This window comes from Panthera uncia, assembly GCF_023721935.1.
Source record: "Panthera uncia isolate 11264 chromosome D3 unlocalized genomic scaffold, Puncia_PCG_1.0 HiC_scaffold_9, whole genome shotgun sequence".
Classification (NCBI taxonomy): Eukaryota; Metazoa; Chordata; class Mammalia; order Carnivora; family Felidae; genus Panthera; species Panthera uncia.
This window is the reverse complement of record NW_026057587.1, coordinates 3,467,269-3,492,590: the sequence shown is the minus strand read 5'-3', so window position 1 is coordinate 3,492,590 and position 25,322 is coordinate 3,467,269. Positions and strand designations below refer to the sequence as shown.

Genomic DNA, 25,322 nt, shown 5'->3' with positions numbered 1-25,322 from the left:
CCATCCCTTGGCTTGTGGGCCCTTCCTCCACCAAAGCCAGAACAGCGTCTTCAAAATCTCCCTTTTAGACGCTGATGCTCCTGCTTCCCTCCTGTAAGGACCCCTGTGATCCCACCGGTCCACCTGGACTGTCGGGGACAAGGCCTGGACACTCAGTCACCTCTGCAAAGTCCCTTCTGCTGTGTAAGGTTCCGGGGACTTGGGTGCGGACAGCCTGCTGCAATATTCAGTCACGCCTTTGCTTACCTCCCCTCCCTACCAACAGACCCTCTCGCCCTCCTCGGAAAGACCAGAGCGATGCCCTTAATCATTCTGGTAAACGTACGGGGGAAGACTCTGGTAAGTTTTAGGTGCGAGAAATACCGATCCTGGTGCGAGAGGAGGTCTGTGACAGAATCAATGCCAACCACTTCTAGAACCTTCTAGTTGTCCAGACGTCCCCTGCATTTTCTTCCTCGTCCATTTCAACTTTCCTTCAAAGCACTGACTTCCAGACCGATAAAACTTGTTCCCTCCCTCCCCCCAACGTCATCGCTTTCTCTCATGTTGCTGTAGTCATCTGCACTATTTCCAGGAACCAAAGTACAGCATCCCGGCTCCACGTGGGGGGAGGGGGGGGTTACGGCACACACGGGCCTCGCACATCTGCCCCAACCTCATCTGCAGCATCCCGGCGGGAGGGCGGGGGTCTGGCGCCTGCCAGTAGGTTCCGGACGCACAGCTGGACTGTGAGTGTCCCCAGGTTGGGGACCGTCCATTGTCAACCACGGCCCCCGCTCAGCGCCCCTTGGGGCGTGATTCCCGACAGCCCCACGCTCTTGTGGGGACAGTTCACGTCGCCTTCCGCACAGGGAGCCCGAAACCCACCCCGGCTTCCCGACAGAGCAAACGTGCTTCTCGGAAACGCCTCACTCATGGGGACTTTGAACCCTTCGTTCTGTGTCTCTACTGTGGGAACGTTGTTTTCTTTCGAGAATTAATCCACCGGAGTCCCAGTAGGAACAGTTGGCCCCTTCAAGGTGGGGGACGGAGGAGATACTGCTCACAAAGCTGTGGGTGCGGCTCCGGGAACCAGGCGGGGTGGTGGGGGCAGAAGGCAGCGGCAGCCAGGCCGCTGGGTGGGCAGCCCAGGGGGCCAGGGCAAGAGCGCCGGCTGTAGGTAGGGGGGACACTGCGTCGGGCCCCCGGGACCGCCCAAGGTGCGTGACTCGCGAGGGCGACTCGTGGGACTCCGTGTGCAGTCGCGCTCGTGGCCACGGTTCATCACGGCGGAAGGATCCGAAGTGCCGTTGGCGCAGGGAAAGCACGTGAGCAACACCCGGGGACGGGCGGGCCCCAGCCTCCAGGAGCCACGCAGGACGCGCTGCGTTCTAGCGGCACGTCGTCACGGCGCGTGCGAAGGGTCGCCGCGGGAAGCCCGGCAGGGACTCGGCGTCCAGGGTCATGGTCTCCCTGGCGCGTCCCAGAGCCCCGCCCCCTCGAAGGAGAGCGGGGGGGGGGGGGGGGAGCAGTAACCCCGGGGGTTGCGCAGAGTCTGGACAGGGGGGGGCCCCCCCGGGGGGAGAAAGGGGGGGGGGGGGGGGTCCTCCTGCAATCCACATTCCCAGCCGCCAGCCACCGGCCAGCCTGGCCAGCAGGCCCCTTCCAGGGACAGCAGCGTCAGGCCTGCGGACAGAACTCTGTGTCTGAACAGCCCCAGCCGTGGTGGCGAGGGCGTTAACCCCAGCCTGTGTCTTCTCCAGCCCCCGACTTCCTGCTGGCATCTCCCGCGGCCAAACTTCACTAGGAAACGGACAAGCTGGGAGAGCGGCGATGGGCGTGTGGGTGGCCAGCAGACCTGGATGGACCAGCAGAACTGATTTCCCCGGGAACACAGCCACCTTGCATTTGACCGTCTTCCCCTGATGCCTTTCCATTCCTGGAACCCTGGCCGTGCCAGGCAGCCTTCCAGGCACTGGGGACAGAGAACTGGGTCACAGGGACAAGTCCTGTCCAACTGGGACTTAGACTCTAACAAGGAGCCACCGCAGGGAAATGTAAACAGCTACGCAGGATCATTCCAGATAGTGAGACAAAGCACGGCAAAGCACTGAGGGCGCTGGGGGCAGGTGAGGGGAGGAGCGTTTTGTTATCTCAAGCATGGTGGGAGGGCCTGATGAGGAAGTGGCATAAATGATGAGCAGGAGCCAGAGCCACCACGATCGGGGGTGGAGGGAGGGGTGGGTAGGGGCTTGCTGTGGTGCAGGCAGCACGTGCAAAGGCCCTGGGGTGGGTGGGACTGGGTTTGGCTTGTTTACAGGACAGTCGGAGCATGAGAGTGGTGGTAATGGGGCCTCTGGTGAGAACGGAGAGCTGGCGGGTCAGAGGCTGCAGAATCGTGCCGACCAGCCAGGAGTCTGGATCTCATTTCCACAGCAGCTATGGGACGTCTCAGTCGGAGAGAGGCAAGCCTTGACTTACATCTGGGCCTGTGCTGGCTGCCGTGGGAGACCGGCCTTAGAGCACTGGACGTAACTCACGGGTCACAATTTCTTGACGAGTCAGAACACGGGAAGCGGTGGTGTCACCAAGGCTGTGCCCCGGTGCTGGGGTTCAGGTGTGAGTTCTGTTTAGTTCCATTAGGTCACGACTTGTTCACCTGGTGCGTCTGAATTTTTTCCCCAAGCTCGCGGCCTGACGCTTCATGCTGTCGCAAAACGGCACAAAAACACTCCTGTGAATCAGACCTCTGTACGACCTCTTAATAACAGCCTCCCCGTGACCCTGTGCCGTTCAGGAGCTCCAAGTGGGTGCCTTTCTTTCTCCTGGTGTCACGGAGATTGTCAGGTTAAACGCACACGCTGCACAGAGGGCGTGTGAAACGGAAAGGACCTCTTTTAAAGCTGACAAATACGACCTTGTGACAGCCTGTCATCGAAGCCCTAATTCATGCTGTAACATCTGGGGAGGAGGGAAAGAAACGAAAAGGCCGCGTTTCGGTTCAAGTATGCCGCACAATGAAAATTAATGGGGAATAAACCAAGGTATCTTCCCTCATCACGGCATGTCCTTCCTGGTTTCCAAAAAGCCACAGGAGAGATTGAGAGTAAGTGGTGCCCCCCCCCCCCCCCCGCCCCCACCCCAAGTAAATTCAACACTTGGTTCTCAGGGGGTCTGTGGTCTGAGACTGGACCTGGTGTCTGAGGTTCTTAGAGCATCCATCATCATAAAGCACACAGAGTCTTGTGGCCATTTTTGTCCACTTGTAAAACAAAAGTGGAATTCTCAGACAAAAGAACTCGTATCCTGAACAATTTGGGTAACGCTTTGTATCTGTTAGGGGTGTCTGTTCAAAGGAACAGAAAATGATTCAGCTTGGTGTAAGCAGACAAAAGGAATTGGGCTGCGTGACTGGAAACGAAAATATCAGCTTCAGGCACAGCTTGATCTAGGTGCTCAAATTATGGCGTCAGGACCCTGCTTCTCTCTCTGCTTCTCTTGGCTGTCTTGTTGGCTCTGTTCTCAGATGGACTCTCCCTTCCTGATGGCAACTGGGGCTCCAGACCCATCCTTTTGTCTTCAACTTTCCTAGTCCGGGGAGCAAAAGAGGAAGTGTCTTCCCAAGCTTCCATACCAGTCCGGTGTCTCATTCATTCTCCACGGATGCAACGGGGTCTCGTGGCCCTTCCAACCAGTCGCTGTATCAGGGGGTGGGATAGCACTGATTGGCCAGGCCCGGGTCACATTCCCATTACTCCTGAGCCGGTCACTGTCACTGTGGTGGGGAGGCAGGAGGAAGAGGGATGTTGTGTGCTAATTCTCCAGCCTGGGGCACATGCGTTCACCCCGACCCGCCACGAAGTCCGTGATCCAGGGTGAGGGAGGGGAAGGCTCCCTGAAAAGTCACGGAGGAGAAAGTGGCAGACGCCAGCTGACGACAAACCCCACAGATGGGGTGCGTGTTACAAACGGCCCCCCTCTCTCTCCCCCTGCTACTTGTAGGTGAAAACAGAGCATGCCTGGCTCCAGCACGTGCTCGCCATAGTGACCAGAGAACGCGATTTGGCCGTGAAGGAGAAACGCCAGCTCCAAGCCAAGCTGGAGAACCTAGAACAGGTCCTAAAGGTAGGAGGGGACCCTCTGCCTCCCTTAGGGTCAGCGCGAGGGACGAGGCTGAGGAGCGGAAGGCGGATGAAACCCTGTTTGAAGCCGTCATCCAAATTCAGGGCTCTCGGGGCTGTTTTTACCCTTTCCGTGGCATCAAGAGCGATAAATAACAAAATTCAAATGTTTCTGGAAGCGGTCCCGTGAAACCAATGACGCATTCCCATTTCTTAGGATGCTAAACACAGCTGAGCGAGAGACACCAGGCGGGGCTCTGAGCAGAAATGGAGCTTCCTCGCGGTGAGGACCAGGGGCGTCTACGCCGGTCCCAAACTTCGTGAATTTTAAGCTGCTCCTCAGAGGTTGAATGACCTTTGTTATAAAGAGAACAGCTAAGTCGGAAAATGGCTTCATCGGGGTGCAGGGAACTGGACAGTCCTCGTGCATTTCTGACGCACTGGGCACCCCGTCAGTGTTTAACGGGAGTTGGGGGGGGGGTTGCTACCGATGGTGCGGAGTGAAGCTGAATGAATTCTCATTGAAGAAAAGTGTTGTAAAACGTAAAAGAATAAATTAGTCCTCACCTGCGGTCCTGCAATGTGGCACCTCCGTGGCCTGGGTCCTTTGTGGTTCCCACGCCACGCCCAGCACCCACTGCCCCCCGCCCCCAATCAAGAAGGGATTGTAATTCTGTCTAGGGCCCCATCTGGGGAAGCAGTTGGATCTCCAAGGGAAGCAGATTGGTGGCTGGGAGGGACTGGGGTGAGGTGGGAAATGGGGAGCGGCTGCTTTTCTTTCGGGGTGACAGAATGTTCTGGAATTTGTGTGACGGTTACCCACCCTCGCGAATTTACCGAAACCGCTGGTCTGTACGCGTCCGAGGGTGAGCTTGATGGTGTGGGAGTGCTGTCTCAACTAAAGGTAGAGATGGCTGGGGGCTCAGTGGGTTAAGCTCTGGGTTTCCGCTCAGGTCATGACCTCGCGGTTTGTGAGTTCGAGCCCCACACCAGGCTCTGTGCTGACCCCTCGGAGCTTGCTTGGGATTCTCTCTCTGCCCCTCCCGTGCTCACACACTCTCTCAAAAAAAAAAAAAAAAAAAAAGAGATGGCCTGCTTGCCCGTGGTCATGAGGGGTAACCCAGCTGCATATGTGGCTGTCAGCCTGTGCCCACCTCGCCTTCCCTGAAGGACCGGCCGGGCTGGCTCGGACCTCCTGCCTCCCACCATGTGTCACCCTAGACAGATGAGGCCCTGCCGGGCAGTCGTTCATCTCCACAGCGCAGATTACCGCCTGAGGTCTCTGAAGCCAGGAGGCGTGGTCTGTGCCACTCTGCCTTCGGTGCCCGGACAAAGTCGGTGTTGGGTGAACCCCATGGCAGCTGGGCTGGGAATCCCCGGCCATGCCCTGGGGCTCTGCCGACAGCCTGCTGGATTGGCGTCGTCGTGAAGGGTAGTGCAGAGCAGCGGTTCTCAGCAGGGGTGACTTTGCCGCCCAGGGGACGTCTGGCGGTCTGGAGGCGTTTGTGATCGGCACGACTGGGGAGGGGGCTCTGGGTGTCTAGCAGGCACGGACCCCCACGAGCACAGGGCAGGCGATCAAGTGGTGCTGAGGCGGATAAACCCCGTGGGTAAGCTTCCCACTGCTGGGGTAACGGAGGCTGCGGCCCAAACACAAGTGTCGTACGGTCCAGGGGGCCCGGCGTCCCAAATCCGGGCGTGGGCAGGGCACTCCTTTCCGAAGGCTTTGTGGGGACTCTTCCATGACTTTTCTACCTTCTTCTGGCTGCACACGGCCCCTACCTCCACCTGCAAACCAGCGATGGGGCGTCTTCTTTGCTCTCTGACACCTGCCTCCCGCGTGCACGGACCCTGTGGTCACGCTGGGCCCATCGTGTGGTCACGGTTTCCCCTCGACACGCTTCGTTACACCTGCAGGGTCCTTGTGCCGTGGGACGCGACACACTCCCGGGCCCCAGGGACTGGGAGGGACGCGTCGTTGTCGGCCGACCCCACCCTAGACGATTAGGAAAGTGAACAATAAGGCCGGTCCTCTCTGTGGGCAGAGGAGGCCTCATTTATGGCTTCAGGTGTGTGAAATTCCCATGTGTCCAAACCTCCGTGTGTCCCCGCCTGCCTCTGCAGCAGGTGGACGGTCCTGGGTCTCGACCAGCGGCGTGGAGCCCGCCGCCCTTCCCGCCTGAGCCCGGGCTTGAACCTCGGCACAAGGGCCTTGCACACATGTACATGTCCCGGTTCTGTCCCTCGTCCCGTCCCTCGTCCCGTCCCTCGTCCCTACAAACAGCCTTCAGTTTGGCGGCCCTGCTTTTCGGCCCTGCTTGCCGGCGTGTCCACCCTGTACGCTCGTGTGTACGCCCAACGTGACGGTGCGTCGGCCCTGCGTGTGGGCGTGGTCACCCTGCTGTGGGTGTGTCGGCCCTGCGTGTGGGCGTGTCGGCCCTGCGTGTGGGCGTGTCGGCCCTGCGTGCCGGCGTGTCCACCTTGCGTGACGGCATGTTGGCCCTGGGTGTGGGCGTGGTCGCCCTGCGTATGGGCGTGTCCACCCTGTGTGACGGCGTGTTGGCCCTGCGTGTGGACGTGTACGCCTGCGTGACGGCGTGTCGGCCCTGCGTGTGGGCGTGGCCGCCCTGCGTGTGGGCGTGTCGGCCCTGCGTGCCTGCGTGTCCGCCCTGCGTGACGGCGGGTCGGCCCTGCATGTGGGCGTGTACGCCCTGCATGTCGGCGTGTCGGCCCTGCGTGTGGACGTGGCCGCCCTGCGTGATGGCGTGTCTCCCTGCGTGTGGGCGTGGCCGCCCTGTGCGTTGCGAATTGCCGTGTTCCCATCAGGGGAAAGGGATGGATTCGCGCATCTCAGCGGCGTCTGTGTGGACGAGACGCACGGCGGATCCCAAGCCCACGAGTTACGTGAAAACTGCGTCCCCCGTTCATCCCCAAGTGTCGACGGAGCACTGACCTCGTTCGTCCCACCTTTCGGGCCGCGGGGACACGGCGGCCGGCAGGGTGGCGCCAACAGAGAGCGTCGAGAGCGGCGTAGGTGATAGGCTGTCAGGCGGCGGTGAGTGCTCTGAAGGGAAACGGGTCAGGGTGCAGGAGCGGGAAGGGATGTGGTGGCTCTGCGGGGTGGCCTCTCCCGGACGTCCCGCTGCGCGGAGGGCCTTGTCAGTGCTCAGGGGAGGAGCGCTGCGGGCGTTGGGGAGCACACAGGGCGGATGCACACAGGGCCTGGCGGCCGCCGCTGGACACGCACCGGGATCGGCGGGACGGCGCGCAGACGGTGGGGGAGGGGCAGGCGGCGGAAATGACCCGACTGGGGTCAGCTGGGGCAGAGGCCTCCAGGCCAAAGCAGAATTCCAAGATAACGGAACGTGTCCTGAGGGTCGTCGGACACTGTATCGGTCACGTATTGTCGCAGTACTGCCGGGCCGCAAAGCACCCCAAGGCCTGTGGCCGGGAACAGCCCCCCGCGTTGCTCACGAGTCTGTGGGTTGGCTACGCGGTGCGTGTCCTCTTGGCCGCAGTGGCTGAACGCTTCCCCGCGGCCGGCCGGCTCTCGGCTGGTATCTGCTGGCTCCGGGCGGGCGACCGGCTCCGTGCCTGGGTGCTCCGTCCTCCGGTGGGCTCCCTCCGGCTCCCGATCGCCGCGTAATCGTGCACGTTGCAAGGGGCGGAGTAACAGCCAGGCTCGTGGGGCTGTGCGGTCCCCCGCCAAGCTCGTGGGCTCAGGGCAGGACAGCGTTGGGCACACTGCGTGGGCAGCTCGCCGCAGAGGCCACCGGCGTGTTGGCGGGTGACAGAGTGCATCTGCTGTCCCGTTTGTGAAGGGGTCACTCCTGTGGCCATGCGGAGCCTGGCGTGAGGAGCCGGAGACGGATGGGGAGCCGCCCTCCAGCCCGCCGGAAGGGCGGCCTCCCCCAGGGGGCGCAGGGCAGAGCCAGAGGTGGGTTTCCGAGGTAAAGTCAGACCTCGGGAGGGCCTGGATGTGGGGCGGGACAGACGGGGTGGCAAGGACAACGGCAAGGGCTGGGCTGTAAGTTTTCGCTGTGATGCAGCACACCGGCGATGGGGCCGGGGGTCACGGTCACCGTGTGTTGGAGATGGGGTGCCCGGTGGCCGTGGGATCCTTTGTGCGGAAGAACCCCGTGGCCTCACTCCAGAGACCATCCTGCTGATCGTCCAGAAGGCGGCTCCGTTCAGTTACAGATGACGCGTGTGGCAGAAGCGGTTCGCCGGGTTCGAGTGTGATGCTCGGACGGCACTGCTGGCACCTTGTCACCTGACCACCTGCTGGTCCCAGCCGGCTCGTGCCTGACGCCATCGTGAAAGCCCTCGAAGTGACGGGCGGCAGAGGGGACGTGCCAGAGGGGACGTGCCGCTCGGTAAACGAGGCCCACTCGCTGGGTGTTAGCGCGGTGTAGTTACGGGCCCTGGCTCCGTGCCCGGGGTGTCTCAACTGATAATTGGCCCGTCGGTCACGTTCCTAAGTTGCCTCTTTTTGTTTCCAAAGATCACCGATCTTCCGCCGGCCTGGGCGCTGGTGATTCCGTCTAGCTAAAGGTGCCCGTGACTCTTCTCTGATGGGCTGTAATTGGCTGTGTACATCACGGGTCCACTGACACACGGCCCTTCCAGAGACCCGTCTGCCATGCCAGGGGCTGCCTGGTAACACAGGCCTCAAACGGCCAGAACAATACGACCCCGTGTGCCAGTTGGAAGGGGAAACGGGTTTCGGGGTGCCTCAGACACTTCAAGAGCTCCTGCAGTCGCCCTGCTGAAAAACCCAGCGGGACCCACACCCAAGGACACACGCGTTTGTTCAGCGGTATTTAACGGGCACCTAATATGTGCCAAACGCTCCGGGTGCTGGAGAAAAGGGACCTAAGTCCACACCCTTGATTCAGGCCAAGTTTATCAAGAAACTAATGTTTATGTCGGGTGGGGAGAAGAACGGGGGGTAAAGACGCAAATGCCCGTTTGTCTGCAGTGCTTGGGGAAGCTGCGTGATGCTGTGACATGTGGGCAGCGACCTGGGGGGAGGGAGGGAGGGAGGGAGTGTGCAGAGCAGGTACCGAGGCTGAGTCGGGTGGGTGCCTGACATGTGTGAGGAACGACGAGGGGCCTGAGTTGCAGAAATAGGAAGCAGATGAGGTCAGGGAGGCAGGGAAGAGCCAGGAAAGCTCAGGTCTTGAAGACTGAGCCACACTGGCCTCCTAGTGCTTCTCTGGGCATGCTCCATCCACCCCAGGGCATTTGCACTTGTGGTGCCTGTTGTGCGATGGCTTGTGTCCCGATCACCCCCAAGGAGACGATAGGTGCCGGGTGGGCAGCTTCCCTATCTTTTCTGCTTATCAGCGAATGCCCGGTGCCCACGCAGGCATAGAGAAGCCACATAATAAGCGTGGGCTGAGTCACACGCAGGCATGGGATAGTCTTAAGTCTGCCCGGTGGAACCGGTCACTTCCAAGCGACCTGCTCACAATGGCCAACAGTGTGAGGCCCTCAGCTTTCAGAGGCCTTCAGGTGTGCCCTCCCTGCGTTATCCCCCAGAGCCCATTCTCCACACGGCAGCCACAGCCATATTGGCAAAAGAACACAAGACTGCTGTTTACACCTAGCAAGTGCTTCTTCTTGCCCAGAGATTAAAATCTGCACTCTTACTACAGACCCCAGCCGCTGCCCCCCAACCTAGTCCTTTACCCCTGCTCCTATCCAGACCCCTTCACCCTGTGCCTACCCATGCTGGTCTTCTCTGTCTTTCTGGAACATACGACACCTGTTTCCACCTCAGGACCTTTGCACTTGCTGTTTGGAATGCTGTTTCCCTCAGCACTTTGTTTCTGTCTTGGTCTCGTGTCCCTTCCTTGGCGATTCTTTTCCCGACCCTCTTCTCCACAGGAGCTACTGTCCTGCCCGTCACCACCACGTTGCCTGAATACGTTTTCTTCAAGACACCCCGTCGTCTTTGTTTTGTTTACTTGCGTACTGTTGGTTTTCCCTCCCAAAAGTAACACGCTTGAGAGAGCCTGTTTCAGTGCCTAGGAAAAAATCCAGCATATGGTGGGCACACAGTAAATACCAGTCGATTGAGTAGATCGGCGAACGAGTGAATGCAGTGTGAGCGTCCCCGTTGCCAACGCTCTCTGTGCCGCGGGGGATAGCCGTGGACTTGAAGGCCGGCAGCCAGGGGAGCTTGTCGGGGCGGATTGCTTCTCTGGGGTTTGCCAGTGCTCTGCCGACACGCAGCCGCAAATCAAGCCCTGTCTCCTCCTGGCACAGACAGAGCGTCTCCAAGAGGACAAGACGCTGCAGCGCTCGCGGCTCCTGGCCTGCGCGAGCCTGGCCGGGGGGCGGTCTGACATGGACGCCCGTGCTGAGCTCTGCGCCCGCATGCCCAGCGGTCCTGGCAAGTGTCCGACCTGGTGGCAAAAGGGAGCAAACCCACGTTTTCTTCCTCCAGCTTCTCGGGCTCTAGGATATTCCGCAAGAAAGCCTCGGTGTGTTCCACGCGGACTTCCCGTTGCCCGGCAGTCACGGCCTTCTAGATCCTAGCGTGCCACCAGCTCCCGTGGAAAGGGAGAGCCGCTTGTGGCATCACGGCCGTGCGTCCAGCCAGGCACAGCCGCCTCCGTCTTCTCTGGCTTCTGGTTCAGGGCCCGGAAGGTGGTTCTGTTTGTCAGACAGAACAGAGATGTCCCTCTGTAGTCAGGAGAGGACGAGAGCCCTGGCAGGGGACAGCGTCCTGTCCCAAGGAGAGCTCAACACAGACACCGCTGAGGAGCCACAAAGCAGGGAGGGACCACTGTCCCCCCTGAGAGGGCACGGCCACCGTCCCCTCCCAACCTGGGGGCAGTTCCTGGGGGCGGGGCCGCAGCCGTGGAAACTGCAGGGCGGCACAGTGGGGTGAGCGGTGTCCCCCATGGTCACGTCTGCTCAGAGCCTGGCTGGGGGACCCTGTCCGGGAAGAGGGCTCGGCAGGTGGAACCCAGCAAGATGAGACCACACGGGAGGAGGACGCAGCTTACCCGAGCCTGCCGTGTAGAAAAGGGGGTTTGGAGACACAGGCGTGGGAGGCACACTGCAGGAGGACGGGGCACAGACGGGAGTTATGGGGCCGAGGCTCGCCAAGGGCTGGTGGCCATCGGCAGAGGGGCCCTGCCCTGAGCCCCTGGGGGAGCCTGGCCCTGCCCATACCTGATTGCAGGCCCCTCCAGAAAGACTGCGGAGCGAGGCTGGGTTTTATCCTTTTATTTATTTATTTTTAATTTTTTTTAACGTTTATTTATTTTTGAGACAGAGATCGAGCACAAGCAGGGGAGGGGCAGAGAGAGAGAGGGAGACACAGAATCGGAGGCGGGCTCCAGGCTCCGAGCTGTCAGCACAGAGCCTGACGCGGGGCTGGAACTCATGGACTGTTAAATCATGACCTGAGCCAAAGTCGGACGCCCCACCGACTGAGCCACCCAGGCGCCCCCATCCTTCTTTTAAAATCATGGCTTGGTCGAGGCCGTCCTGCACGCTCTTGGTCCGACACGCGGGATGCCCGCGGCAGGTTCCCCGTGACTTGCTCAGTCTCCCTTCAGTGACCGGCCGGAATTCACGGCACCCTGTGCCAAGTCTGCAAGTTTGACCTGAGCACGCAAAAATGTTTTTGATTAATTAAACTCGGCGTGTTATGGTTTATGATTCAAAGGAAAAGGGAAAAAGCGTTGGGGACCAGATTTTGTTCTCGTAATCAACAGATTAGTCCATTTAAACGTATGTGATCTAAGGCTTATTTTGTTAATGAACAACTGATTATCTGGGATTAATAAGTGATTCTCAGAGTAACAAGTAATCTTCCTCATCTGCGGCTCGTTCCCCGTGCCCCTCCCGTGTCCTTGCACCTGCCCGTGGACATGCGTCCCTGGACCTACTGCCGTTATCAGCTGTATTTAATGTTTTCTGGCTCCTTTTCTAAGTTCTGATTCTCAAACACCAATAACACCCTCCAGGGTTTTTCTGCAACATGAGAATAACGTTTAGGGCTCCGTCTCCAGCAAAACCCTGGATGGGCCTGATCCAGACAGCGATAGTATCGTCTAGATGTTCAGACACTAGCCGCAAACAGGAAATTTGCTGCTCTGGAAGCTTCCCTGTCCACCTCCATCTCCGTGGGGAGAGGCTCTGCAAGCGGCCGCGTGCTCGCTGGCTGGTGGTGTGGACGCACGCGTGTCCTGCCCTGTTCTGCACCAGCGAAAGGGATACTTCGGATCAGCGTGCCGTCCGTGAAAACTGAGTCAGGTCCACACTAGCGGCCAAAATGTGTATTCACGTGAGGGCTGTGCCGTGCCGGTTTGCGTGCACACTGGACCGTGCCAGGGGGATTGCCTCATTTGCTCCAGATCTGCCCGCTTCCCTCACCTCTAACCACCCGGCCCGTGTACCCCTGCACCACAGAGATGCACACCAGGCCGGCTGCTGCTTCAGTGAGCTTTCCCTGAAACTGTGCTTGACCGGCGCCTTGTCATCCTGTGGGTCTCGGCCACACGTCACCTCCCGCTCCAGCTTGAGTAGAGTCTCTGCTCCCTCCTTCTCCCTCTGCACACACCCCGCCCCCCCCCCGCCCCCCCGGCCTGGCTACCAGCTTTTATCGGTCCCTGAAACTCTGACTTATTTGCTAGGTTGCCTGTTTATTTCCTGCACCTCTCCTCCACTGGTGGAACGTATGCTTCACGAGAACAAAACTCATCTTTGACTTGTTCGTTAACGGAATAAGTGTCCTGTAATTATTTTTGGCTAAGTGAAAGGACGTATCCAGGAGGTAAAGCGCGTCTCAGCAGGAGCCCACAGCCACTAAAATGAGAAGTCCAGCCTCACTGATTCTCCGTTTTCCCGCCCACCCAGCTGCCGTGTCCAGAAGCACGCAGCCCTTCTCCTTCATCCTGACCAGGCCGCGGTCACACCAGCCTTCCTTTACCCTCACGCTCGCTTCGATTCTTTCTACCACGGGACCTTTGCACACACCATTCCCTGTGTATGGAATGCCTTGTTCCTCCCCGTCCCCCAAACCTCCACTCATGGGTCACTTCCCCAGGGCTCATGTACCTGTGCGTTTAGACTCTCAACATTGAGCACCTCTCCATGGGTTTTCGTGTATTTGGATTTAGTCATACCTGAGACAACCGGTACGTAAAGCGGGAAAGTAAGCTGTGTTCCCGTTTCTACACTCCACCTGGGAGGTGCGTTATCGTTCTGAGTAGACTTTTTTTTTCTTTAACGTTTGTTTATTTTTGAGAGACAGACACAACACGAGCAGGGGAGGGGCAGAGGATGAGGGAGACACAGAATCCGAAACAGGCTCCCGACTGAGCTCTGAGACCCGATGTGGGGCTGGAACCCACGAACTGTGAGATCATGATCTGAGCCGAAGTCGGACGCTTAGCCGACTGAGCCACCCAGGCGCCGCTGAGTAGGTTTCTTAAACGTAAACGTGTGTATTGAGATGCCTGGAGCCACCACTAAAAGTTACATGAAAATTTATAGCCAAACGCTCAATAGATACGTTGAAGTAAAATGCTGGAAACCGTCCAGACAACCCACAAGAAGGCGGGGAAGGGGAAGCAGAATAACGAAAAGGACAGAAAAAATGGGAACAGGTAATAAAATGGCACACTGAAAACACACTGGTCGTTACATTAAACATAACTCTGGGTAGGTCCCCTCGAATTAGTAAATACTTCATCCGGTCCTCGCCACAGCCTTGGGAAGGCGGGCTTTTGCCTCCATTTGATAAACAGGCGTGTCGGGGCCCAGGGAGGCCCCTTCCCGAGAGCCCCCCGCGTGCACTCTGGCCGACCGTACCCTCCGCCTGCCGCAGTTGGGGCCGCTGGGCACCGGCAGGAGGGGCCCGAACTACTCTGCTCGGGTCGAGTGCCCCTGTCCCTGTGTCTCTGCCTCCTCTGGGGTCCCATGGGGAGCGGGGGCCCGTCCGCGGGACTAAGGACACGTGGGGAGTGGGGAGAGTACCAGGGTTTTGTCAGAGGGGCTTCCCCACCTCCCAGTGTTTTGCAGCACGAGACTCCGGTCCTCCGGCTAAGACCCGTCTCAGCTCCCAGAACGTACGCGGCTCTGTGTCCGTGCCGGTTCTCGTCATGAACGAGTCTGAGTTGCAGAGATGGGACGGGACGTCACAGGACCCGGGGGACAGACAGCTTCAAGCGCTTCCCCTTCCTCACGTCTGAAGGCGTGAGCTCGGGAGATGCTGCTCTTGTCGCCGCCAAGTGTCGTGTGGAAAGAGAGCGTGTGCAGAAACGGCACCTTGTTGCCGCCGTGCGTCCGGCCGCCCGAACGTGGTGGTCAGCGCGTCGCCGGTAACTCTCGTGGAGGGAAATCGGTTTTTCCGTAACTTCTTTGCGCAGGCAGGGAGGACCCGGAGCAGAAGACGCATCCGCCTCTGCCCTGACACCGGAGGGATAGCGCGGTTTGCTCCACGCGTGATCGCGCTGTCTGGCGCCCAGGCTCCCGCCGGGAAGGCGGGCCACTTAAGTGCTGGCGCTGATGTCGACATCCAGCTGTGGCGTCACCACCTGAGAAATACATCGCGCCACAGACAGAGCGCTCTCGACAGGCGTTTCCTGCCGTGGCGGATAACCCTTGGTACTTTTTAGATGCGAAACGTTCCGGTGGAACGCAGCACGTGGCCTTGCCGTTGGGAGGCTGTTGGTAAAAGGAAGTGAGGGCAAATATTGGGAATTAGGCGGGAGCTTTGTCTTCGGGGGAGGGCCGGGGTTTTCAGACTCCGTGAGAACTCGTGGCCCCTAGCGCTCCCGGGGACGGCCGGAATCATCTCGGCTCAGGAAACGGGAGGGGTGACAGTGTGAACCGTCTCCCGGGAGCCGTGCACGTGGGTCCAGCGGCCTGAGCGCTTCGCAGGTGGTGCGTGCAGAGGGCTCCCTCGGCTCCTCTCGCAGGGAGCCTCCCACGAGCACGGGAGGGTCCCTTGGGAAGCCTCCTGGGGAGCGGGGAGCTGGGCTGTCTGGGTTCAGGTCCTGGCTTGATCATTTCCTCGCCGGGCAACGTCGGGCGGGTTGCTTCACCTCCCTGGGCCTCGGTTTCCCTCTCTGTGAATGGGAGTGAAAATACTGCCTGCTTCAGGGGTGGTTGTGAAGAGGCAGTGGGTCGTGTGTGTGAACCGCTTAGCACAGCAGTCCTTCCAGAACTTGTGCTTGGCTACGGCGAGGATGCCGATGTCTGGGGCTGGGAAGCCAAGGCCGGCAGTCTGCTTGCAGGGACAAGAAGGGCGTATCTGCACAACGTACAGGACAAGGAGGGCTTGGTTGCTGTCCCCCTGGGTCCCTGACCTCCAGTTTATACTCTTTCTGCTGCGGAGACGGTGTCAGTTACTTCTGGAAAGCTCCTTTGGCTCTCTGGCTGTTTCGTACCCCAAACAGGGAATTGAAACAGCCCCAAAGCTGTCATGATCCACCAGCTGTCTCTTTATTTTGAGAAGCAAGACTAAAAAATCATGAAGCGTCAGTGCATAATGTGAGACATTATGGAATTAAATTTTGTGGCAGCCGTAAATGCTGTTGAAAAATATTTTAGTTTAGACAATTTGGGGTAAAGTTCACCAAAAGTTTTGTCAAATACTTCGAAGAAACAAAAGAGGAAGAGCATTAGTTTGTAAAGTAGGAAATAGGAGAGAGAGGTGAAGCTTCAGGCATGGCTGAATCACGGAGCTCTGATGAGGTCACCGAGAATAGTCTGTCTTTGTGTTTTGTTGCTGCTTGCTTCCGCGTCGGTCCAGAGAAGGTGAACTTTGATTGGGCCTGGGGCACAGGTGGGTGTGTGAATAGTTAGGAGGGAAGCAAACCCCTGGGCACAGGGACCACCCTAATCGGAGTCAGGGAGGCGAAATGACCTCGAAGTTGTTCCTGGGACACCAAAGCCGGCCGCCGTGGGGGCACTCGGTGGCCTGCCTAGGGGCTGATCGAGAAGCCTGAACGGTAAGGGAAGCGGGGAAGGCTACGATGTCAAAGCCGCTCGTCCAGTCACCCGCCCGCCGAGGTCTCCGCAGAAACCGGGAAGACAGAGGCGAACGATAGACCCGAAGACCTGTGTGCTTCCCTTCTACCTCGTGTCTGGAACGTCAAGTATTGAGTCGAGAGGTGATGTCGGAAGTAAAACGGGAATGTGTTTGTGGCTGTCCCGTTCGTTCCTAGCCTTCGAGAAAGACTGGCCCAGAAGTAGAAGGGCACGGAGCAGAAGAGAGCCGCCACGCAGAACGTTGCAGGTGGCGCGTGTGGGGCAAGGATACCGCGTCTGTCCATTCGAGGTGGTGCCGATGATGCGCGGGGAGTGAGGATGGTGCCGCGTCACGTCACGTGCCGAGTGGTGACGGAGACCGCCAGCGGCGGGGCAGGGCCGCAGGGGAGGGGCTCCCACACAACCTTGGATTCCGGACGCCGCGGGCCAGGGACGCCCTAGGCCCTGCGGGTATCAGTCGACCGAGGTGTGTCCGGCAGCCTCGGGACCTCAGCACAAGGCGGGAGGAGGGAGGACAGAGGGGAAACGTACAAACGCAGTCATCTCTGGCCGGGATAAGTGCTGTGGGGGGGCGGGCAGCCACGGGGGGACACGGGCCAGCATCTCGGGCGCTGGGACTGGTACGCTCTGTGATGTGCGACAGCGAGCTGGGGGGAGGCCAGTGTGGCCGACGCAGTGAAGAGGGGGAAGTAAGACGTGCGGCAGAGAAGTGGTCCTGTCACAGAGGAGCCCGTCGGCTGCGGGAAAGAGTTTGGGTTTTGTTCTAGAAGCCTCTGGCACCCACTGAGTGCTTCAAACAGGAGCAGGTGCGTCAGGGTCCTCCGGAGAAAGAAGCGACCGGGTATTTATAGATCCGCGGATGTGAGAGGAGATTTAGCGTAAGAATTGGCTCACGCGGTCATGGAGGATGAAAAGCTCCTTGATCTGCGGTCCACGAGTCTGAGTCTGGAGGTCCGACCGGAAGTCCCGACCCGAGTCTGGAAGGAGGAGATCCAGGAGCACAGGTGTCCGAGGGCAGGAGGACGGATGTGTCTCCACACAGGCAGAGAGAGCGAATTGGCCCTTTGCCACCTTTTTGTCCTTCAGGGTCCCCAGAGGGGTGGACGGCGGGATGGGCTCCTTTCCTCTCCCACCCGTTCGTAATGCCAGTGTCTTCTGGAAACCCCTCCCAGAAGCGCCCAGACGGAACGCTTCCCCAGCTCTCTGGGCACCCCTACGCAGTCGGGTGGACACATAGAGCCGTGGGGTGACTTCTGTCCTGGAGGGCACACCCTGGTCTCACTGGGGGGGGCCTGTCGGGGGCAGGAAGACCAGCTAGCCGTGTGTGTGGTTACGACCCAGGTCAGAGGTGACGGCGGCTGGCCTGGCGGTGGCGGATATGGAAGATCATGCAAACGGAAGGATCTCGCAAAGCTCTGGATGTTGAGTGGGAAGGGACAGGGGACCAGGGACGACAGCCAGCTGTTTGGAGAGACAGGTGGATGGTGGTGCCATTGCCGAGATGCGCAGCCTGGGGGGGAGGGAGGAGGGTGGTTTGGGAGAGAAAACCCAGAACTCGGTTTTGCACAGGCTAAATTTGAGATTCCTCCTGTCCGTGCACGTGGAGAGGGTGAGTGGGCAGTTGGCTACCAGCAAAGACATAAGCGTTTCCTTCGGAAGCGTGAGCTTATAAATGGCAAGTCCAGCCGTGATGCGGGACGGCCACACGGGAAGGAGTCTGGCGGCCCCCCTGTGTTGAGGGACCACGCAGGAGGGAGGGAGGCGGGCAGGCGTGGGGCTCCGGGCAGGAGTGGAGCGGGACCGTCCTGGGGGATGTCGGAGGGGGGGTGTCAGCAGAGGGGTAAGGAGCAGGGAGCAAGGGGGTGGATGCCTCTGGAGCCGCATCGCTGAGAAGGGAGGCAGCCGGGGGGGGGGGGGCGGGGGTTGAAAGGACACGTGCGATCCGAGTTCCCGCCACTGTGTTCTCCTGCCGTGGCATCACGGTGACCCCAGACGCCGTACCCGCGAGGGACACGTGTTTGTCTGCACGTGTGCATTCCGGACAGCTCCTTCAGCTGACCGGTTCATCAGCCTGACATGCGTGGAAGCCCTTTCTGTCCCCGTGGTTTTCGTGCCCTGGACGTCCGGGCAAGAAGCCCACGGAGGGGCCGCGGCCCCGCCGCACCCCGTGACCCCTGACCCCGCACCCCGCGGCCGCACGCTCAGACCACCTCCGTGTTCGCTGCGTGTTTCTCACGAAGCCTTGGACCCTCGTAAGCAAAGTGGTTTCCTCCTTCCACTAATCACTTCCTTCCCGGCGCTAAATAAAGATTACACAGGCCGCACATGGCCGGGCCGAATCCAAAATAAACAGAAGCACAGAAATTAGCTGGAACAATGGTGTCATTAAACAGCCGCTTAATTGTTCATGCAAAGCAGGTTGGCTCTGGGAGCCTGAAAACGCTCCCGAGCCCCCGGGGGGAGTTTCACAGTGGAGACGGCTCTTGGTAGCGGCCCCAGGCCAGGAAAGCTCCCTGAGTAGGCGGGCCGTGACTTTGAGGCCTGACACCCCCGGGAAGGGCTTCAGGCGCTGCCGTGGCCGTGCTGTGTGGCCCTGGGCAAGTTGTTGGGCTTCTCTGGGCCCGTTGGCTGCCGCCAGCATCAGGGGCGGTGTGAGCACAGCGAGTGCTCCGTAGACGGCGGCGAAGCTGCTTCTCGGCCGCCGTCTTAGCGGTGCCGTGGTCCCAGCCGCTTGTCCCGTGGGAAGAGGCCCTGCTCCCTACAGGCTCCACGGTTCCCCGTGTATCTGGAGCTGTCAGGGCGGCGGCGCGGGGCTTAGGGCCGCGCCACGTGTACGAGGCTGGTGGGGCCGGATGGGGCTCAGTGATGCTCCGGGCGGCAGGTGACCCGGGACGCTGTCAGGCGCTGCTCCCCACTCGTGAGACGTGCGCACTAGCTCTGAGGGGCGGGGGCTGACTCGTAACTGACTCATCAGCACCAGTCACGTCACTTGTCGGTAATTGGCCGCTGACAAATGGCTGATGCTCGTGAGTAATTAATCCAGGAGAAGAAAATGCACGAAGTGGTTAAATCACCAGCCCAAGCTCAGAGCTGGGATTTGAACCCTGGCAGTGTGGCTGTTCGGTGCCGCGTGCTGCCCCTTTACTGCCCCGAAATGCAGAGGCGGGTCTGCGCTGCCACCGCGGTATCTGTGCTGTCCCCACAGGCACCTGCCGGAGATGCTTGGAAAGTTCCAGCAGCTAGGAAGAGGCCATTGTGGCTTCACCAGCAGACAGTGCCCAAACCCGAGATTCCCACGCTCCCTCGAGCCTGACTTGAACCCCAGACGGCCACTTGCCAGCTGAGTGATGAGCGAGGACAACCTCCCCGTGCCTCAGTTTCCCCCGTGTAGAATGGGGCCGGTGATAGTGCCCGTCTCCTAGAAGATTAGGAGGATTACAGGGCCCACGTCACCCTACAGACCCACCGTGGCGGCAGAGATCTCTAACCTCTGGCTGTCACTCACAGGAGACGGGGGAGGAATTCACCTCGGCTCACGCGCCCGTGGCATTTGAAAGAGAAGGGAGGGCGGGGGGAGGGCTTGCTGGCATCCCAGGAAGGGGAGGGGGCTGGGACAGCCAGAGCGGGACTCCCAGCCCCCGCCCCGACCTCACCCTGTCCCCCTGCAGCACATGCGCGAGGCCGCGGAACGCCGGCAGCAGCTGGAGCTGGAGCATGAGCAGGCCCTGGCCGTTCTCCACGCCAAACAGCAGGAGATCGACCTGCTGCAGAAGGTGAGCGGAGGGCACGCCCGGGGCGGGGGGCGCGGGGGGCACGGGGCGGGGGGCTGCCCACCCGAGTCTCCCTCCCAGGCCGGCAGAGAGCGGCTCCCCTCCTTCCCGCTGCGGGGACGTTTCGGACATCTGTACTCCCCTGAGCGACCCAGGTTCCCGTGCTTGCCCGCGAACACGCGACGCTGGCGGGCTTGTGGGGAAAAGCACGCTCCCCACACGCAGCAGTGGCGGCTGCGGGTGTGCGTGGTTTCAGCCTTGGGCACGAGCAGCCTGCCAGCGGCGGTGATCTTGACCCTGCGACCTTCCATTCAGGCAGAATGCCCTGTTCAAGTCCGTTTGTTTGTTTTTTCCGCACTGCTCTGTGTGGGCTGGGGGTGGGGAACCCCCCTCCGAGGGCGGGGGTTTGCACTGTGGTACACCCGGACCGCGGACCAGGACGGCGTCATCTTGAAAGGAGTAATTCAGGTTCACATCCGCTGTGTTGGGGACAGTTTTGTGATGTGTCCGTCGTTAACTGAGCAAACCAAGTCTCAGGGCAATATTTACAGCATGGTCTCGTTAGCAGAGGAAGAGAGAGGGAGAGAGCACAAAGATGGAAGAGAAGGAGAGGTTAAGAAACGAGGAGGAAGAAGAAAAAACAGAGGGGAGGACTGAGCAGATCGGGGGGCGTCCCCGCCTCATCTCCGTCGCTGGCGATGGTCCTCGTGTCTCTCTCCACGTGGGGCTTGGGGTCCGAGGGCTGGGTCTCGTTTCCTTCCCGAGGCCCCGTGTCCCACCCGGCCGGTGATGGGAAGGAATCTGCCGGCACGGCCTCTCCCCGAGGAGCCTGGGAGCATGTTTCGCACCAGGTGGGGAACTCCCGAGGCCGCTTCTCCACTCGTTTATTGGGACCGCGTGTCGAGGATAGACGTCCAAAGCCGGTGCTGATGGGGACGGTCGGCCGTACCGCCTGCCGTGATAAGTTGGCTGGCGCACTGAGAAGCGACGTTGCGTCGCACACCGTCCAGAAAGGTATTGCTCGCGGGCGTCCGGGCAGCAACATTGCTCTTTCCTTGGCTCTCCGCACGGAAGGGACTTTGGGTGCCTGGACCCAGCTGCCCTGCTGGCACCTGCTCCCTGCGGCCCTGGAAGCCGCAGCCCCGGCCCGGCGCTTCCTGCACACATAGTGAGCCTGCGGAAACACAGACATCCTGCCAGGAGGGCGACAGGTCGCTTTTTCTCAGCAGTGCATTCTCCGGGAGCCTGGAGTTTTATTTACGAAGCATCTGATGCCAGGGAACGTGCACCAGAGCCGGTCCTGTTATTCCTCTTCCCCGGCACGTCGTCCACATTCCTGTCTCCTTCCCCTGCATTCGTCTCAGTCTCTATTTTGGACCCACTGATGCCTCACCAGTGGTGGGAGCAGAGGAGGAGAAACTCGTGCAAAGCACAGTACGGATTTTGTAACTTCCTACCACTCTGAGTGTTAGAGCATTTGAAGAGCAAGGTCTTGAGGGCAGGGCTCCGGGCAGGGCCCCACCAGCGTGAAGCTTAGGTCAGTGGGAGGCATGGGTCGTATGAGTGCTCGGGTCCCCTGTGCCCGGGGAAGGAGGCCCCAGGAGGACACAGGTCATGCCCGGCAGGCAGGGGGCGCATCCCTGGCAGGTGCCACCGAGCCCCAGGTGCTCTGCAGGAGCTTGACCTCATTCCGAGGCAGAGGGTTGAGGCAGGGGTTAGCGGGTCTGATGCACCCTCTTCGAGCATCGCGCTGGGGATTGGTGTGTGGAGAGGCAGGGAGGCCCGTCAGCCGCGGCCATGAAGCCTGGTGTCCGGGACTGGGGCAGCAGTTGCAGAGGGGACACGCAGACACATCCCAGTACCAATCAGGAGGGTGACCGGTCTGCTTATGGGCCGTGGTAGGAGGGGGAGGGGCGTGCGGGGATGTCCAGGCTGGTCTGGGCTCGTTGGGCTTCAGACATCAGTGTGGATCTGGAGAGAAACTGCCGTGGCTGATGTGGTTCTGGACGTGCTGAGGCCCAGGCTCAGGTGCATCGCGATGGGAGGAGGGGCTCCGGGTTGTACGTGGAGGAACAGCCGTGGATGTCGTGACGCCCTCAGGTGACCCATCATCCGTGTTTTCATTTTCTGGGAAAAAGACCGTGGAGGGGGCATTTCGTTTCCACGTAAACATCGCAGGGCCGCAAAGACCCGCGGACAGGCTGGGCCAGTGTCGGGGGCGGGGAGGGGGGACGCTGGGGCTGGGAAGTCACGGGGTCACGTGTCACAGGAATGAGAAAGGGCTAAGGAAACAAATGGCATCTTTACCCTAAAGGAGGCCGGGGACGGTGTTTAACAAGCGTGATCTCGGTTCGAGCCTGTTATGACCCTACAGCGTGTACCAGCATCATCACCCCATTTCTGAATTGAGGAAGTTGAACTCCGTTGAGGTCAAGGAACTTGCCAAATGCCGTACGGCTCGTAAGCGGTACAAACTGGATTTGTGCTGAACCCGCCAGGCCAGGATGCTGCCCCATAAGGCTCAGGGCCGACTGAGGTCTGGCTCTTGTCCCCCTATCGCAGTAAAAGTACCAGAACCATCCGCGGTCAAGGCTGAGTCCCGGGAGACAGCAGGGCGGTTTGGGTGTCCTGTCTGACTACAGCTCCCCGGCTCTCTTGAGCCAGCTCCCCACAGGACCCCCACCTTCCTCTTGCCGATGAAGTGGCTCTTGCTGTCGCCCACAGAGGGACGTCATGCCAAGGGCCGGCCCTCTGTCCTCATCCTCTGTGACCCAGAGCAGTTTTGGGTGGTCTGTCCCTCCCTGCTCCGGGACACCGCCCTCTCTGGTCATCTTCCATCCACGCGGATCCCCCATAAACGTCCCGGGTATTCCCCGCAACTCAGCCCGCAGACCACATCTCCTCTCCCGTCTACGCTGGCTCCCGGGGCGACCCCGTCTGGTCCTGGGGGTCTAAGCGCTGACCGTGTGCCAGCTGCCACACTAGCTCTCCACGCTGGCTTGTGAACCCACTGCTTTCATCCAGCCCTCCTCCTGACCCCTCGGTGCCTCGGCACAGATTCCAAGTTGAACAGCGGCCTTGGCAGGACCTGCTCTTCACCTGCCCTGCCCGGCTCTGCAAATGGCGGGGTGTCCTTTCGTGCACGGCCTTGCCTTTTCCCTGGAGTTAGTTGGCTCTTTCTGTTGGTCTGCCTAGTTCTGTGTGTCCGCCCCTCCCTCTCCCCCAGACTCTCTGCCAGAGCTGCCAAGGTTCTCTCAGGATGGTCACCCGTGGGGAGGCGCTAACCCCACTCGCCCCAGGAGTCTCCTGCCTGGAGCCCCAGCCTCCCTCCACCCACACCGGTTTCTCCTGGGGATGCAGAGCTGGGCCTGGGATGCCCTTCGCCCACATCTGGGGGCCGCCCTTCACACCTGTCTCTGCTTTGCCGGATGGTCCGCTGTCCTGGATCCTGCCGTGTCCCTTTCTTTGCTGGGCAGCACGTGTTGGGGGAGGCAGGTGTATCATTTCCCTGGAAACGCGGCGGTGCCTGGAGGCTCTCGCACGGCTGCAGCCTCACCTCTGGCGGGGACCCGGGACCCACACCTTCCCTGGGGTGCCTCCCTCCCCCTGGAAGCTCCGTTCTTCCATGTGCCCAACGCGGTGCTTGAGAGAAGGAAGCGGAAACGTCGCCGAATCAACAGAAGCGAGATTCAGGTGCCCAAGACTGTCGGAGTGAGAATCTGGGTACGGTAAGGCCATCCGGCCGGCCCGTGGCTCTGGTAGCCGGGTGGAGGCAGACTCTAAAAATACGAAAGGCAGCCGAGTAGGGCACAGCCCCATCTCTGGGCAGCCAGGGGCCTGGGCTCTGCTGTGGGACACCTGTCCTGGAAGTCAGGGGGCCAAGAGCTCAGTCCAGAATCCTTGCTTTCATCCATTCAACGAACAATTCAGGAATCATCAAGCACCTTGTGTCGGTGACGTTTCAGGGGCTGGGGACACAGTAGTGAGGGAGGCAGGGTGTGAAGAGGCCAGGGACAGCGACACTGAACGTTCTCAATGTGCAAAGTCCTGTCGTGCGTGGATGGTGGAGGACCACCGACTGACCCTGACCCTGACCCACTGCCCGGGAGGCCTGCTCGCCTCTCCTGAGTTCCGGCTCCCGGCCTCCTCGTCTCCCGCGACCCCTGCTTCCCTTGTCAGGCTGCGGCCACGCTGGCCTCTCTGTTCTTGGCCACGCCAGATCGGCCCCCTCTCGGATCTCCGCCTGGGATGCCTGGTCCCTGGATGATGCAGAGCTGGCTTACCTTCGTGTCTGAAGTGTCTGCCCTGCCAACTCGCCTGAAACGGGCTCCCCTCCCTGCCCCCGCCCCCTGGAGCGATGTGTCATTTGCTCCCTGCCATAGACTTGCCGATCGTCTGTCTCCGGAGGGGAGTGTCTGCACTCCCACAACACCGCCCTGCACGTAGCGGGTGCTCAGCAAACATGGCCAGCGAGGCGCCGAAGGCACTGGACGGGGAAAGAGCCGTGATCCGTGAACGCCTGTGGAAGGGATCGCGGAGACGTGGCTCCGCCCTCCCCACGACCTGCGAGCGCCGGTCCCCCAGAGGTCTGGTTCCCAGACCCCGAGCCCTCTCTAGGTGACCGGTGCCCATACCCCAGCCTCTCTGCTGCTTCAGACTTTGGAATTCTTGTGCAAGTGACGTCCTTGCCTGATTACAATAGCCGTGACGATAGTCTAAGGAAGGGCTTTTCCGTATTTAAAATTCATCTGTAGACCTGACCGATGTTCCTGTGGTTCAGAGCTGCTCCCACGTGTGAAACGGTGGCTTTCCCTGCGCTGTCACCGGATTGTGCCGTGAGAGAAGCTGAGCCCACCATGCGCGTCGTGACCCGTGCTTTGCCTACGGTCCGAGTGCTTTTCCTGGATGCTGGGGATCTCGCTGTTGTGGATGACAGAGGATCACAGACCGACCCTGACCCTGCGTTCAGTCAGTGGGGCCCCTGCTCCAGTCCTTTGTGCCCCCGCAGTGCATGCGCGGGGTACCCGTGTCTGTTCATCCGCTTCCTCAGCTCGGATGTGAGGCTCCTTGTAGCCCCCAGCCCGGTTCCGTGACTGCCGGACCCTTGCCCGCAGCACCCGCGATGCCCTCACCTGCCACATCCTCACCAGCACCCGCTAGTCACCACGGTGACGGGACGTCAGGTGTGCGGTCCGTCCCAGCCCAGGGTCCAGACCTTGACCTCAGCACGTCTGCACCTCTGTGCCTCCCTCGAAGCCAGCGCACGTGCCGCTGTGAGAGCCTACTGCCCTGGACGCTCGGTCCGCGGGACGACAGCCCCCTTCCTCTCACAGCGGGCCCCTGGGCCCCTCTCCAGAGTCACCATGTTCTGTAGGAGACGGTGCCTGCGTGAAGGTCGCAGCTTCCCCGCAAGCTCAAGGTGGCCCCGAAA

General features: G+C 60.4%; 2 protein-coding genes across 5 annotated transcripts in view; one reads left to right on the top strand and one right to left on the bottom strand.

Annotated features, from left to right (window-relative positions):
* RAN (RAN, member RAS oncogene family) overlaps positions 1–25,322 on the bottom strand; it is a 595,260-nt gene that overhangs the window by 226,572 nt on the left and 343,366 nt on the right. The gene's annotated exons all lie outside the window — the stretch shown is intronic.
* The window catches only part of RIMBP2 (RIMS binding protein 2), a 71,357-nt gene continuing 65,824 nt past the window's right edge, over positions 19,790–25,322 (top strand). For 3 of the 4 annotated variants that reach the window (XM_049620673.1, XM_049620675.1, XM_049620677.1), the window contains exon 1: positions 19,793–19,894. In XM_049620673.1, coding sequence (XP_049476630.1) covers positions 19,793–19,894 — 102 coding nt within the window. Of the gene's footprint in view, positions 19,895–25,322 lie in introns of all 4 variants that reach the window. The other variant, XM_049620676.1, reaches the window with a different exon arrangement.